General features: G+C 46.2%; 1 protein-coding gene across 1 annotated transcript in view; it reads right to left on the minus strand.

Annotated features, from left to right (window-relative positions):
* Positions 1-316: 316 nt before the first annotated feature.
* Positions 317-14,101, minus strand: part of LOC129103544 (peroxidasin) — a 46,078-nt gene continuing 32,293 nt past the window's right edge. The window contains exons 15-23 of the mRNA XM_054614061.1: positions 12,214-12,371; positions 8,470-9,476; positions 7,839-8,335; positions 7,542-7,676; positions 7,130-7,338; positions 3,198-3,309; positions 2,822-2,954; positions 1,513-1,626; positions 317-495 (exon numbers count right to left, since the gene is read on the minus strand). Of these exons, the coding sequence (XP_054470036.1) occupies positions 355-495; positions 1,513-1,626; positions 2,822-2,954; positions 3,198-3,309; positions 7,130-7,338; positions 7,542-7,676; positions 7,839-8,335; positions 8,470-9,476; positions 12,214-12,371 (2,506 nt within the window). The 3' untranslated portion in view covers positions 317-354. The remainder of the gene's footprint in view (positions 496-1,512; positions 1,627-2,821; positions 2,955-3,197; positions 3,310-7,129; positions 7,339-7,541; positions 7,677-7,838; positions 8,336-8,469; positions 9,477-12,213; positions 12,372-14,101) is intronic.

The raw sequence follows: 14,101 nt of genomic DNA on the forward strand, positions 1-14,101 counted from the left end.
CGCCCATCGGTTCAGAAATAAATCCATTTAGTGATCTCTGGCTGCTGGCCAGATTTCAAACCGAGCCTCAGGCTGCTGGCCCTGGTGGGGGCAACCATCCAAAAATGAAATCACCCCCTCCCCCAATAAACAAAAGTAATCATACAAAATGAAACAAAAAAAAAAAAAAAAAAAAAAAAAAAAAACTGAGGCTATTGGGTCTATGGAGGCTATCGGTGGCTGTGGATCGGCACACCTTCATGAGTCCCATCCGCTCTCTGGATGTCTGAGGGAGTGTGTGACTTCCAGCCACTAGAGTGTGTTCATGGTGGGGGGTGGGGTGGTGGTGGGGTGGGGTGGGGGTCCTGAGGGTTATTAGTGGCGGGTGTCCGCATGAGGCCGCTTCTCAACATCAGCCTGTTCACGGCACACTGGGCAGCAGGCGCCTTTTAGCTTGACGGGCCGTTTGCACTCGGCTGGTGGACAAGACTCCACAAAGCAGGTCACCTGGGTGTCCTGCGGGTGGGAGGGGAAGGGGGGGGGGCAAAAGAAGGGGCAACAGGTCAGTTCACTTATTAGATTAGACTGGATGGAATGTTTGTGATCTGGCCAGCTCCAGTGCAAATACCAAGATGCAGGAGGTAGAAAAGATGAACAGAGCCACTGCAAAGTATTACATATATAGCAAAAGTAAAAAACACACATCACACTTATGTTTACGGTCAGAAAAATGTGTCTCAATAAGAAATATAATGCCTTCTCAGATGTGTATAATGTGAACATAAAATGATTTCAGTGCGTGGTCATGAGTTGGCCCTGTCTTGTTTGGCACAGAACAGAGAGTGAAACGTTCTGCCTACAACTAGTAAAGAGCTTGGCGACATGGCTGAGCAGAACAATGATGTGCTTTGTTTCAGAGCAGCAACATGATGTGTTGAACCAAACGATTCTCTCCCAGACAATCCTTCTCATTGTGCTTCTCCCTGCCAAATCTAATTAGAAGAAAAATCCTCCAATTACAGTGAGGCGTGGAAGGTGGAAAGAGATAGTTTGAGGGAAGCCGAGTGGAAAAGAGAAAACATAACAAAGAGAGAACTGACAGGTGTGCCATCAGACGTGGTGGGCTTAATAAACTGCGAGAGAGAAACGACATCAAACCGTAAGAGGGACGGAAGGGGAGGGGTGAAAAAGAATCAGAGGCTGCCAGGTTTGGCATGGAGCTGCCGTCACCTCTGCCAGCAGTTGGCAATGAAGAAGTGTGAAAGACAAAGAATGAAAGGCGGAGAAGTGGCCGGCACACACAAACTCTGTGGGAGACTGATGCCAGGGGGGAGGGTAATGCCAGGAGGGGCTGGAGGAGGAGAAACACTAACAGGAGAAACTGGGGCATTTAAACTGGGCGGACCTGGACGGCCGACGTGGGGATCTTAAAACCTGATCAGTTCCTGTGGAAAGTGAGCGGATCAGAACCGTGTGTTTGTGTGGTGTGGATGAAGCGTTTGCACTGCACATTGATTTCTATGGAGAACCTACTCTGCATTCACATATGGTGCAGGAGTCCTTTTTCCAGCGGTCTCCATCGGTCCGCTCACGTCCCTCACTGTCAGTGCAGTCGGTCTTAGTCAGACGGGCCTCAAGTCTTTTAATCTGAAAGGACACAAAGACACGAGTGTTTACTCAGAGGAGCAGTGGTCTGTGGTCACCTCCACATCTCTCTCTATCTGTCAGCACATTCTTTCAAACCTTGAGTGACATACACACGAGAATGTGCACACTAGTACAATATCAAGAGCAAGATAATGCCATCTTGACCATATTACATTCATGTAAATATACAAAATTCCAATCTAAAAAAGTAAACACAACAATCCTGCATCTTCTAAAAAAATAACCATGGCTCGATAGTAAGTAAAAGAAATGAGGACAGCAAACAGCAAAGTGTTCAGCCTTAAAAAAGTGCATATTTAATATTGGTTGCATTTGTGATATTGAGATATGACTGTAAACAACGTTGCATGTGCGTTGGTGCGATTACTCGGGGGCTGTTTTAGAGTCCATGGTGAATCAAATAAAGTTATTGACTGTGGGGTGAATTGTTTTACTACCCCTTCGACATCAATAACAAATGTGAAAATTGATTTATTGGTCGAACAACCAGATGAAGTATTTAGTGAAGTCTTGGGAGGCCAAGTATTCAGGCCAAGCTGGTTAGCTTCCAGTTTAACCCTATGCTAACATGAATGGGGATCAAATATATCAGTAGTGGACTGAATTGATCATTGAACAATACATTTATCTGCAATTTATCTGCTGGTAACAGCTGCAAAATAGGTAATGACTGAAGCAGAGGCGTAATTATGAATTCCACCGCATTTCTTGGCAAGAGGCGCCCTCCATAGCTGGTTGAGCCAGAGATGATTGGTTGAGGTTGACATCAAGTAGTTAGTTTCCAATTGGTCAGGGCCTAGGACCTGAACAAATCAGATTGTACCTTGGCAAGCATGGATGCCTGGTCAATCGTAGTGCTTCAATGCTACTGATAATGCCAGGGGGAGCCTATGATGTAAGCGCATGTTTAACTTGGTTGTGATTGGCCAGTGAAGCCAACACCCTGTCATGCGCATCCCGAATGACGTGGTTTTAGAAACAAATCTGTGATTTTACTTTCACCGACTTTAAAAGGCTGCAGCTGAGCAGAAGAAAACGCCAGGCTGGTGATATCCGTAGCTATTAACTGTTCTGCTGACATGTTGATGAAAAACATGTCAGTGTGTGCGGGGCTTGACTGTGTCAGTGTGAACGGAGAGCGCAGGCATCCACCACGTTCAGAGATGAGACTCACCTGCTTTCGTAAACTTGTGATTGTCTTCTGCATGTCGGAGACAAAGTCCTGGAAGTCGTTGACTGATGGTTCAGTGCTTTTTTTGGAGGTCACAGTAACATTTGCAATACTTTCTACAGCTTCCTCCACCGGGCTGCAAAGACATGTACAAAAGTCTTGATTGAATCAAATGTATAAACATCTTGATTAGAACTTTGAGGCTAGAAAGTTGATGCTGAATTAATGCGTCAAACAGAAAACTTTGAGTTCAAAGCTTCAGATTCAGAGTGATCGTTTCAGTAACATGATGGTCACATATTGTCGCCACAGTGTCTTTCTAAGCGCTGCGGTCCTTCAGGTGAAACAGTAGTTTGGGATGCGTGTCAGGCTGGGTTACCTGGTCTCCTGGATGCTGTTGGCAGAGCTCTCCTCTCTGTAGCTGTGCTCAGCTGATCTGCGTCCTCTGAAGTGGTATGACAGGGCGTTGAACTGACCCTTGGTTCTGCAGTCTGTTGGGTCCAGCACAATACAACACACTGGGGTTCAACAACTGAGACTGACCAGAAGAGGAATCTTTACCGTTGTACCCGTAGACTGTATCAAATGTGGACTTCACTTCTATTCTGTTCTGATGAGCCGTTGTGAAGCTCACAGTGGGTGGCTCCGGACGTCTCCATCTTGGCAGTGAAGTTATATTTTCTTACTCAGTAATATAAAATAACAATAATTAAGAACTTATAGACCACACAGAACACGGTGCTCCGTCTCGCCTCTCTACGCACTATTATTTTAGTTCTGATCATCGTGTATCACTGGAGCTATATTTTGCATGGTTACTTTTAGTTTGTTTTGTATTTGTGGAACACCTCATACAATTGTTTTTAAACTGCTATACAAATAAAGTTATTATTAATAATAAAGGAAACTTGTGCAGAGGAATAAGGTTAATGTATTCCTTTTCTGCACTGACACACATACAGTCAGCCACCATAAACAAAACAGGAAACCATGACCGCTGATGACACTTTCTCTCCGCTTCAAAGTTCTGATGTGAGACTTTGAGGCTTATTGTACTACCATGACTCACTCTCAGGCTGCCGTCACTGCACCCAGATCAAAGGGAATAAAAGACACACACACACACACACACTATCACAGAACCCTGTTGTACTCTAGAACACACCTGGGGCATGCTGAGCATCAGCATAGAGCAACAGGAGACAGTCAACAGTAAAGCTGAGGGAGGACAGATGAACGGGACCAGGTCCAGTAGTCAGGCTGCTCCGCCTCAGAGTGCCTTTCATTTACCAGATCACAGTCAGTAAAAGACAAAGACTATCTAAACACAACAGGACGTCCTATCTGGTGCTGATAGACACGCAAGAGCACACCAATGCACGCTCCTGTCCTGCCTGCACACACACACAAGTTCCCAGTGGTGTCCTCTCTCTTGAAGGACCTAAACACAACTGTGAACCAGCCTTACAGACTTACAGACAGACAGACAGACAGTGCCCCCCCCCTTCTCTCTGCCAGGAGATTCTCGGTTTATTAGCTTAGCTCTTCCCTTGTACATTCTGTCGAGGGAGGTTGAATAGCCTGGGTCAGAATCTGGGATGAAAGGAGAATAATTAGGAGGCACCATGTGTTGCTTATTAACACGATTGTCTCTTGTTTTTTTTAATCCCTGAACCCTGTAGCTTGTTCTCTGATGACAATGACTTGATGAAGCTGCCACATTCTATTTTGGAAGGTGAGCCCTAAAGCTAGACTTACACTTTATTTTATATCACAAGAGTCTACTGAAACCATTTCCCCTCCAGCCGCTACATCACACAAGAATTCATCCATCCTGAATGCAACACAAATATATTCTGAGTGAACGATAGACAAACGTCATTATGTCTCTAAAAACATCCTCTTACCACCCAGAATCAACCGGAGCCGTTAGTAAACGTGAAAAACTATCACGTCATGTTGCTCCTGCAAGCCCTATTTACAGGCTCAGGAGGAAGGAAGGGTTCATGTTAAGATACTCAAGCTCATTCAACAAAGTTTATCTGATGATTGCTCAGTGTTTTAATGACAGATCATTGCTTGGCTCTCAGTCACTCTTATCGATTCTAATCTCAGCCAATTTATTTTTCCTCGACGCATCACATCTTCAATAACTGATACAAACTAGCAGTATAAACCCCAATGCTGGTTTAGTATAGCAGCAGGGGGTGCCTCTTCATTCATCTCCTTTTTGCTTTGTCAGCTGCACCCACGGGTGAAATGTTTAAACATCCAAATAAAAATCTCTTCCCTGCTGTTAGCGGGAGCAGTCTGTGAAAAGCACAACACTGGTTATGTCAGGAGTGTGTCACTGATGTGGCGATCCAGGCATTTTACCGCATTTGACACTGATTTCAAAACAAAACAAAATCCACATCTGACAGTAGGAAGTGTTCTTTTCTCTCACGGAAATGAGCCCAGACGATGTTTCTTTACAGTCAAATCTCCTTTTCGTTACGAGGTGCTGGAGCCTGAAACTGTGTTATACTTCATCTCTGCCTCCAAGTTTCACACACAGTCAAGCAACAAGCACACCAGTGACATCTATTTGACTTCACCTTGCCACTGTAAAAAGGGGCTGCCCCAAATGACAGCATAAAAACAAATGGTTAGTGTGAGGCCAGGCTGCCTTGAGGAAGATGTTATCAAAGGGAAACAAAGGGTGAGGAAATTGTTCGACTTTAATTTGAACAAATGGCCCCAATACTAGACCAGTGTCAACTGAAACGTCTAGGCAACTTCCTGTGCTGTTACACTATGTTTACTTACATCTTGAAGAAAGGCATTTTAAAGATTAATCACGATGATAAACGAGGTGAGAGGTTATGCTTTTCAGAATAAATCACCGTGTATAGAAACTGACCCTTTTACAGCAGCTGTAATTGATATTTGCAGCTCATTTTTGTAAATTGATACTGCCATGAGAGAAGTTTAGAAGGTGAAACTTAACATGAAATCATGAATTTACACTGCCATGTTGGCTATTGTGAACCAATACACAGTAACTGAACAATGTGAGTAAGAGAAAGTATGCGTCGTCCTCTACGTGGAAGAACAGCGGTTTGATTCCTGGACCCTCCAGTCCGCATCACATAGTGTCTTTGGGCAGGACCAGTGTTTGCTAATGATTAGTTTAGATCCTGATGAGCAGGAAGCCCTCGGGCATCATTGTGTTATACAAATGCAAGAACATTTACTTCCTCATACTGACTTTGACACACACGCACACACAGACGCACACACACACACCGACTTCGGCTCAGTACAGCTTGAGACACACATGATGGCAGAGAGAAGAAAAAGATCGAAAGTTTGATATATTTTACTCGAGGAGATGCGGTTAATTGTCGTTGTCTCAAATGCAAAAAAACTCAAAAGTACCGGAGGAAACACCAGCAATCTGTCAAACACACAGAACATAAACGTGCTGAAATGCACAGTAGCGACTGTCTGTGAGTACGAGCACAAGAACCGGTTAATAAACCAGGCTACTCGCTCAGCTGATTGTTGAGCTGCGCCTGTATTTTAAGGATTTTGGAAATGTTTGTAGACTGTCGGGCTGAGGCTGAAGCCATGACCCAGCCCGCCCCCCCCCTCTACCACCGCACCCCCTCCCTCCCTCCGCCCGCCCTCCCTCTAACACCGCCCCCCCCCCTCTACCACCGCACCCCCTCCCTGTACCTCCGCCCCGCCCTCCCTCTAACACCGCCCCCCCCCCTCTACCACCGCCCGCCCTCCCTCTAACACCGCCCCCCTCCCTCTAACACCGCCCCCCTCCCAGCCCCCACCCCGCACCCCCTCCCTCCACGCACCCCCTCCCTCTACCACCGCCCCCCTCCCTCTACCACCGCCCCCTCCCTCCCGCCCCAGCCCGCACCCCCTCCCTCTACCACCGCCCATCCCGGCCCGCCCCCCTCCCTCTAACACCGCCCGTCCCGGCCCAAGTCCCTTCACATTAGCAGCTCCAAGGCAGCTTTTAATAAAGCAAAGTATATTCCTTTTTAATTAATTGTCTTTTTTTCCCTCACAAAATAATCAAAAAGAACCGATAAGTACTATCGATAAGGAACCGAACTGATAAGCAGTATTGATAGTAGTGCTAGTATCCATAAATCCTTTAATCCCTAGTCAGGCCCATCTTGTTATTGACTGAATCAAACAGACGATGGTGATCATGTGATGTCTGAGGTTGTAGGTTGTAGTTTGTGGTGTTGTGCCAGACTGCTTGATGCTTCCATGCCATACAGTGTGAGCATTTGAGCTTGCTCTCACCTTCACAGCAGTCCTGCCACATGCGCAGGTCTATCTGAGGGACGTCGTCACAGCTGCCGTAGCCGTGGGGCAGCTCGGCCACCCTGAAGACGTCCTGCTGGACGCGTGTGATGTTGTCCCCGTTGTCGCACAGCACCCGCGTCAGAGAGGCCTGCTTCAGCTGTGTCAGCTGGGCAGGAGAGAACACGCCCGGGTTTTCATACCAGAACCTGGACAAGACAGACGGACGGACGGAAGGGAGGCGGGATATTTTTATTTCTCACACTTTCACGTGATGGAGAAGCACCGGGTGTATTTGACATGATTCCTAAGAAATACTGCCAGAGCAGAAGCTTTATAGCCTCAGAGTGTTCTAGTGTAATCCATATTATTGATTGGTCTCCTCACAAAAGGAGTGACCGTCTTACTGTACCTGTCTCCATCCTGCAGGCGTTTGAACTGGGTTGCCAGCAGACACATGAGGGTGGGCCCCAGTCTGCTGCCAGGGACCAGGTCTTCAGCCATCAGCGCGGGGAACAGGTCGATGTTCAGAGGAGTGCCATACAGCCTGCCACACAGGAACGATGTGAATATATTACAAAACAGATTTATCATGACAATGTTCAATATAGCCCACAGATAACCTGGTCTCATTTGTTGTATGCTGGTCTAAAGCAAAGGTAGGAAAACAAGTCAATAATCGGAGTAATCATCTTGAGTGTGTAATAACCTCTGCAGTTTCTCTCTGACGTTAGGATTCTTAATTTCGTTCTTCAGGTCATCAAAGGTCTGAGCTGAGGTCAGGTTGCAGAAGACTCTGTAATCATTGTAAGGTGGTATACCGTGGTCCCTTCCTCTCTGAATATTCATGGCAGCCAGGTCCAGAGCCACAGCGTGGGCCATGGAGAACAGCCTCTCCGTCAGCTCCGTATTCAGCAGCTGTGTGGAAACACGCATTTTGCCAGCAACGCCAAAGAGCCCACGGAGCAGCGGGTCAATGCCGCCCTCGTTCACGATGCGGAACGGCGAGAAGAAGGCCCGGTGCAGGGAGATGTGTCCCTGGGGGATAGGCTGGAAGTCCTGGTCTAACCGGTACAGTATTGGGTTGATGAGGGTGTGCCCAAAGCGGAACGCAGCTGTGGCGAAAGAACTGAGGATGCCGGTGTTAATATTGGGGTTGTAACCGGCGTATGTCCCCATCATCTTCATGCCTGCCTCACCCAGGATCTAGACAGGAAAGGGAACACAACGGTCTTTCTTATTTATCATTGCTACTTCACTATTACTTTTAAATGCCTTTTTTTTGGTTATAACTATGGAAATAAAGAGAAAAAACTAGTTTTTAAAAAAGAGAACCTTACCTTTGGCAACCAGTGCCTGTAGGTGATATGCTGCATCTGGGCCCCCACTATCTTCCTGGCCTCGTGGTAGATGGTGTCCCCGTCCCAGTGGGGGTTGAGTCTCAGTAGCTCCGTAGCTATGCGGTTGTGTTCCCTGAACCACACCGTGTGCATGGCGGTCAGACCTAGCTGCTCATTGGCACGGTGATCTCCAGCTAAGAAACATGGGATTGGACTCTCATTTTCATCCTTCATACACTCAGTGGGAGGTCCAGCAGCAAAGGGCAGGAGAGGCTTCCCTGTCCGCTGGATGATACCTTGCCGGAGCAGACCCCTTTGGCTGGCCAAATCTCTGATTTCCTCAGATTCATGGCGAGAGCTGCCATAGACATTGGAAGCGTCGATGTAAGCGGTCAGCTGGTTGATCTGCTCTCTTGGGTACACGCTGTTCATGAGGAGAGAGGTCATCCCGCTGCCGCACACGGGGCTGGATCGGACGAAGAACATGCAGCGAGCCCCGCTCCGCAGCTGCCGTGGGTCGTTGGCCGGGAAGTGGATGGGGAAGCACGGCGGGTCGTTGGTGCAGACCTGAGTGCACAGCTGGCCGTCGGAGAACCTCGACTGGCTGAGGGCCGCCACTGTCAAGTCCAGGTCGTGGTCCAGGAACTGTCCCCACTGCATCAGCATGTGAGTGTAGCGGTCGTCAGGAGTGATGGTCTCCGTTCCGATCATGGTGGTGGACACCAACCTCGGCAGAGGTAGCCTGTAGCCATTGTGCAGCAGGTCAGTAGCACCTCTCGGCAGGTTGAAGCCGTTGTCGTAGACCGACTTCAGGAGTCGTTGGAAGGCCGTGAGGGACGCGCCCCACATCGGGTGCTGCAGGTTGTTGCAGGTGCCGTCGTGGCTGCGGTACTTCTGGTGGAAGCAAATGTCGGAGCAGTTGTTGAAGCGACGGTGGGCGGTGCAGCCGGACAGGTTGGCGATCACATCCAGAAAGTGAGGGGACACCAGGTCGTTGTAGCGGAATGCTGCGGGAGAGCAACAGAAATGACACATACAGAGGCTGGATAAGGGTTAAAATGCCTAATCTAGGTAAAGTGCATCACCATGCAAGCCTTCATTTAGGATACACAGTAGCCTAGTGTCTATTACTAATTATTCACATACATGTATTATATCGTTTTTTTATAGCAGACAGAGATTAGCAAGCACCTCCTGTCTTGAGGGCACCAGTTTCAGTGTGTCGCTAACCTGCCCTGACTTGCTTTTGATATGCGAGAGCTCCTCTAAGAAAGCTCCAGTGTGCAGCATATCAAAGTGTGAATGTGGTGTGTTATGGTGCATGCGTGAGAACAAGTGTGTGCGGCACACCTCAGTGAAGACTGGGTGACACTTCCTGTCTGAATGGCAAAACCTGCTACCGGCTTTATCCCCCTCTCACCCTCATTCTCTCACCCTCTGTGTTAATGTGTCAGAATACAGAGGTTGGGCCAACGGTGTGGTGTTGCCCTCTCAGACAAAATAGAGATACGATGAAAACAGCACGTTTGTTTCTGCTGACGGGCAGAAAGCTGTCCGTCAACACTTGTTTGTTGGCATACGTAATGAAAACACTGTCTCTCCCTCTCTTTGTTCATATTACACACAGCTCATTTCTGCTTCCCCGTCTCTCTTTTTACTCCAACACTAACTTTCACCTTTATGTTTCCCCCTTGACGACATGAAACTCTTCACTTACATAATAGCAATCCTCTCCTTCTTCTTTATAAACATATGTTCTTGTTCTTGGCTTCAGGTTAACTTTTCCAAAGCACCACATCTGAGACACCATCCCCCAGAACACAGACTCACAACCAGTCAATTTAACCTTGGTGCTGTTAACGTTAACCCTCTATTACAATGAGTACTTTCATGCACCATAAAGCCATTTTCTATGCATGCAAAGGAAGATGCTTATGCACATAAACATCCAAATCAACCTATGCTCTGCTGGTCTCCCCACACGCTTGCATAAATCTGTACGACAACACGCACCATCTTAAAATGTGTTGTGTGCTCGGCAGTGATGTAGGTTCAGTGTTGTGTGGTGTTGGGCTAATAAAACTGTTTACGGGCTCCTTGTCAACTGCTCCACGATTACGTCTACGCCTCGGGTCATGCTTAAGATAAAATGCCATACAGATGGAGGGTTATCCACAGCCAAAAGTTGCTCACAAAAACATGCTAATCCATTGAGTGGTTGAGAATTGAATTACTGGTTGCATGAGACTTTGCTTAAGAGAACTGGATGGGAGCTTCTTACTGAATCCACAGAGAGACTTTAGTAGAATGTTGTCTGTTTGATGGCAAATGACATTTCCATTTGTCCTCCGAATAGCTACACCTGTTTATCCTTGAGGGTTGCCGGGGACAATGACATTTGTCAAAACTAATACAAGCTACATCGGAATGTACTGCTGAACTGAAGACAGTCTGAATCAGAACTGAACATTGGCCCATATGAAAGACGATGCGTTCACTTACTGACATACATACTGAAGTGCAATTGAACTGTAATCCAACCGTTTATTTTAGGAAAATAGTGCACAAATCACAAAGTCAGTGACTACACATCTTTGAACTGAACTGAACAGGATTACAATCTGCAAAGCGTTTTGTGATTTTTACTTCAGGACAAGTCCACAGAAAACAAGATCAGATCCATTTTGTCTTGATGAGGTCACACTTTTCCAAACGCAAACAACCATTAATCATTTTCTCCAAGCATTAGGTTGATCCAGTGGTTATTCCCCATGCCATGAAGACAGCATAATCAACAGCAACGGTGTGCCAAAGGCTCCACCCTGTAACACCAGTAAACCAGAGAGCGGACTCCCATGGGCCCTCCGAGGCTGTTCACACCCTGACGGGAAGCAGCGGTATTTGGCCATCTTCAGCTGCAGAGCGTGCAGACACAGGATGCCTGAAAGGACAGAACACTCTCCATCCAAGTGATGCAATAAAGGAAGCGGGTTGGTGCTACACAACAGCTCATTGTAAAAAGTTCTCAAAGTTTGGTTTGTGAAGGAACGTAACCTCATTGGTGTCGCTCACTAAGTCCTGATTCTTAATTTCACCAGCATCCATAATCTAAAGAAAACTTTATTATAAAATTTGACAATAGTGAATGAAGACGACAAAGTCACGTCAAAAAGCTGTCAAATTGCTCGACAATATTTCATGTAAAATAAGTTCATCATGTTGGAATTGGGTTTATAGTGAAATGATTTCAAATGGCAGGAAGAGGTAACTATGGACTGAGCTTTCCATAACTGAATCAAGCAGCAGGTTCCTGTTCACCAACTTGGCTGGTTGACTGCCAATGTTCCTACTCAACGTACCGATTTGATTTAGGCAAAAAAAGGTGTTCATCTACAAAGTCTCAATTGACCCCTCTAAGTACCGCCCCTTTTCGCTCTGTGCTCCAATGAGTAAGCGTTGAACCCGGCAAAACCTCGGTCAACTTTCCCCTTTCCTGTTATACTTAGATATGCTATGTCTTTAAATGGTCACTTTACCATGCAAGTACCATCACAACGTATATAACATAATTGTTCTTCTTTACAAACATCGGCTTCACTTCATTAGTCCTGGCGTACGGACACATTTTACACAGCCAACCCGAGGTCTAATTCTCATACAATAGTTACAGCCTCGCACAGCAAAGTAACAAAAAGGCACAGCCCTTTTTGGTAGCCGCTCAGAACATTTGGTCATTGGACTCACCGGTGCCGTTGGTGTCGACCATGAGACCCTGGTTGACGTGGTTCTGGATGAGCAGAAGGGTCTGCTCGAAGATCTCCCCGGCACGTGCCTGCTCCACTGTGTAGGGGTCACGTGGATACCGGAAGAGAGCTAGCAACTCCCCTGGGGTACGAGGCTGACTGGAGGAATGAGGGACAGAGACACGGTGTGAGGGAGCGGGCGGAGAACCAAAGAGTGATGAGGGAGGAGAGGCTGTGGATATGATACAATGTGTGGAGTCATTTCATCTTCAAATCACATTCTTCTTGGTACATTTGTTTAGAGGGCTGGAAGAGCAGGCGGGGCTTTCTCCGACACTCCAGAAACATGTCTTTGCTGCAGCTAGAGCAGGTCAGCGAGTTCAAACAAGAGGAAGCTCAAAACATACACAAACATCTTAGTCCCTGCACTCATTGCTGAGTCTGTGTGCATGAAGAACGTGCGCTGTTCCCTTCTGAAGTCTACAGATTTACGACTGCTTTACGGTCACCTCATCTACTTTTTTAACCATGCACTTGAGAGTTCAGCAAACCATTAAGACACATGCCAATCCACAGGTGTCCTTCCCAGATCAAAAACTAAAAACAGAACTATGTCATTTGGCAAGCACATTTACATTATGACATAATGCGCATGCAAGCCAAGTTACTATTGAAACATGAACCCTTTATTTGACATCTTAATGGGTTTCAGTTTTTTTTTGTTATGTAAGTTATGTAACTTTTTATTGGATTGCTGGTACAGCAACAACACATATATTCATACATATATTCATATATTCTATGATAAACACAGAGCATTCATGTAGATATACAGAAACTGTAATGATGATGTATATATATATATATGTATACTTAACTTTATCATAGATTTTTGTTAGCGTTTATATAAATTATTTCGGCTGTACAGTAGACAACACGGACATTGGTGTGAACAGCTGTTGGCAACACCGATTAAAAGTGCGTGTACATTTTTATTTTTTCTCTGTGGGAAAAACGGGTGGCTTCTATCATTTGATAATTTAGAAAAGCTGGCGTCAAAGATGCAATTTGTTTCTATAATGAACAGCTGTCGTCGTCAACAAACAACACTCACGGTTTAACTGTCTGACACTTAGCAGCAGTGCAGCCAACGTGCTTTTCTTCTGATGCGCTCTCATTCTCTACTGTCGTTCTGGTTTTTCCGTTATATCCAAACCATTTCTGAAGACCCAGGTGCCATCGGCCAAGGAGGAGGCTGCATCTTAATCTGTGATCGCCATTAAAGAGAGCTGGAAATCCCCTCATCTCAATTCAGGTTACCACTGGGAGTTCATGTGTGCATTTCTCCTCTTCATGTGTGTCTTTGTGTATGTGTTTGTGTATGCATGTGTGGGCAGAGTGCATTTGTGAGCATGCCAAGAAAAACACAGCTGCTAACCACATCATTCAGCAGGATGGAAACACTTATGAGCAATACTGAAACCACCTAAAGTACATCTCTAACAGTGACAGACCGAATGAAAAACGGATTAACAAAGACTTCAAGACACAATCATTTCCTTTAACAGCCCCAAACTGATTGGGTTGATGCGCAGATGAAAAAGAGATCGCTGAAGATGTAATGAAAAGCAGTTAGAAAGCAGTCGCAAATATTGACTGCAGCTGTCAGAGTAACTGACTAAATGTCTGTCCCTAAGGAAACGTCTTTTGAATGGAGCATTCTGGACTGCATCTTTAAAACTGCAAACCCTGTGCACTGAAACAGTAAAGAGCAGCAATATTAGCAGCCCCTCTGAATGGCCACGCTCTTTCCCTGAAGGCTCTGACTCACACTTAGAACATGCAAGTCATGTGCCAAGATGATGTGAGACAAGCCATTTGTATCCTAA

Source organism: Anoplopoma fimbria, chromosome 15 (assembly GCF_027596085.1).
Source record: "Anoplopoma fimbria isolate UVic2021 breed Golden Eagle Sablefish chromosome 15, Afim_UVic_2022, whole genome shotgun sequence".
NCBI classification, from domain to species: domain Eukaryota; kingdom Metazoa; phylum Chordata; class Actinopteri; order Perciformes; family Anoplopomatidae; genus Anoplopoma; species Anoplopoma fimbria.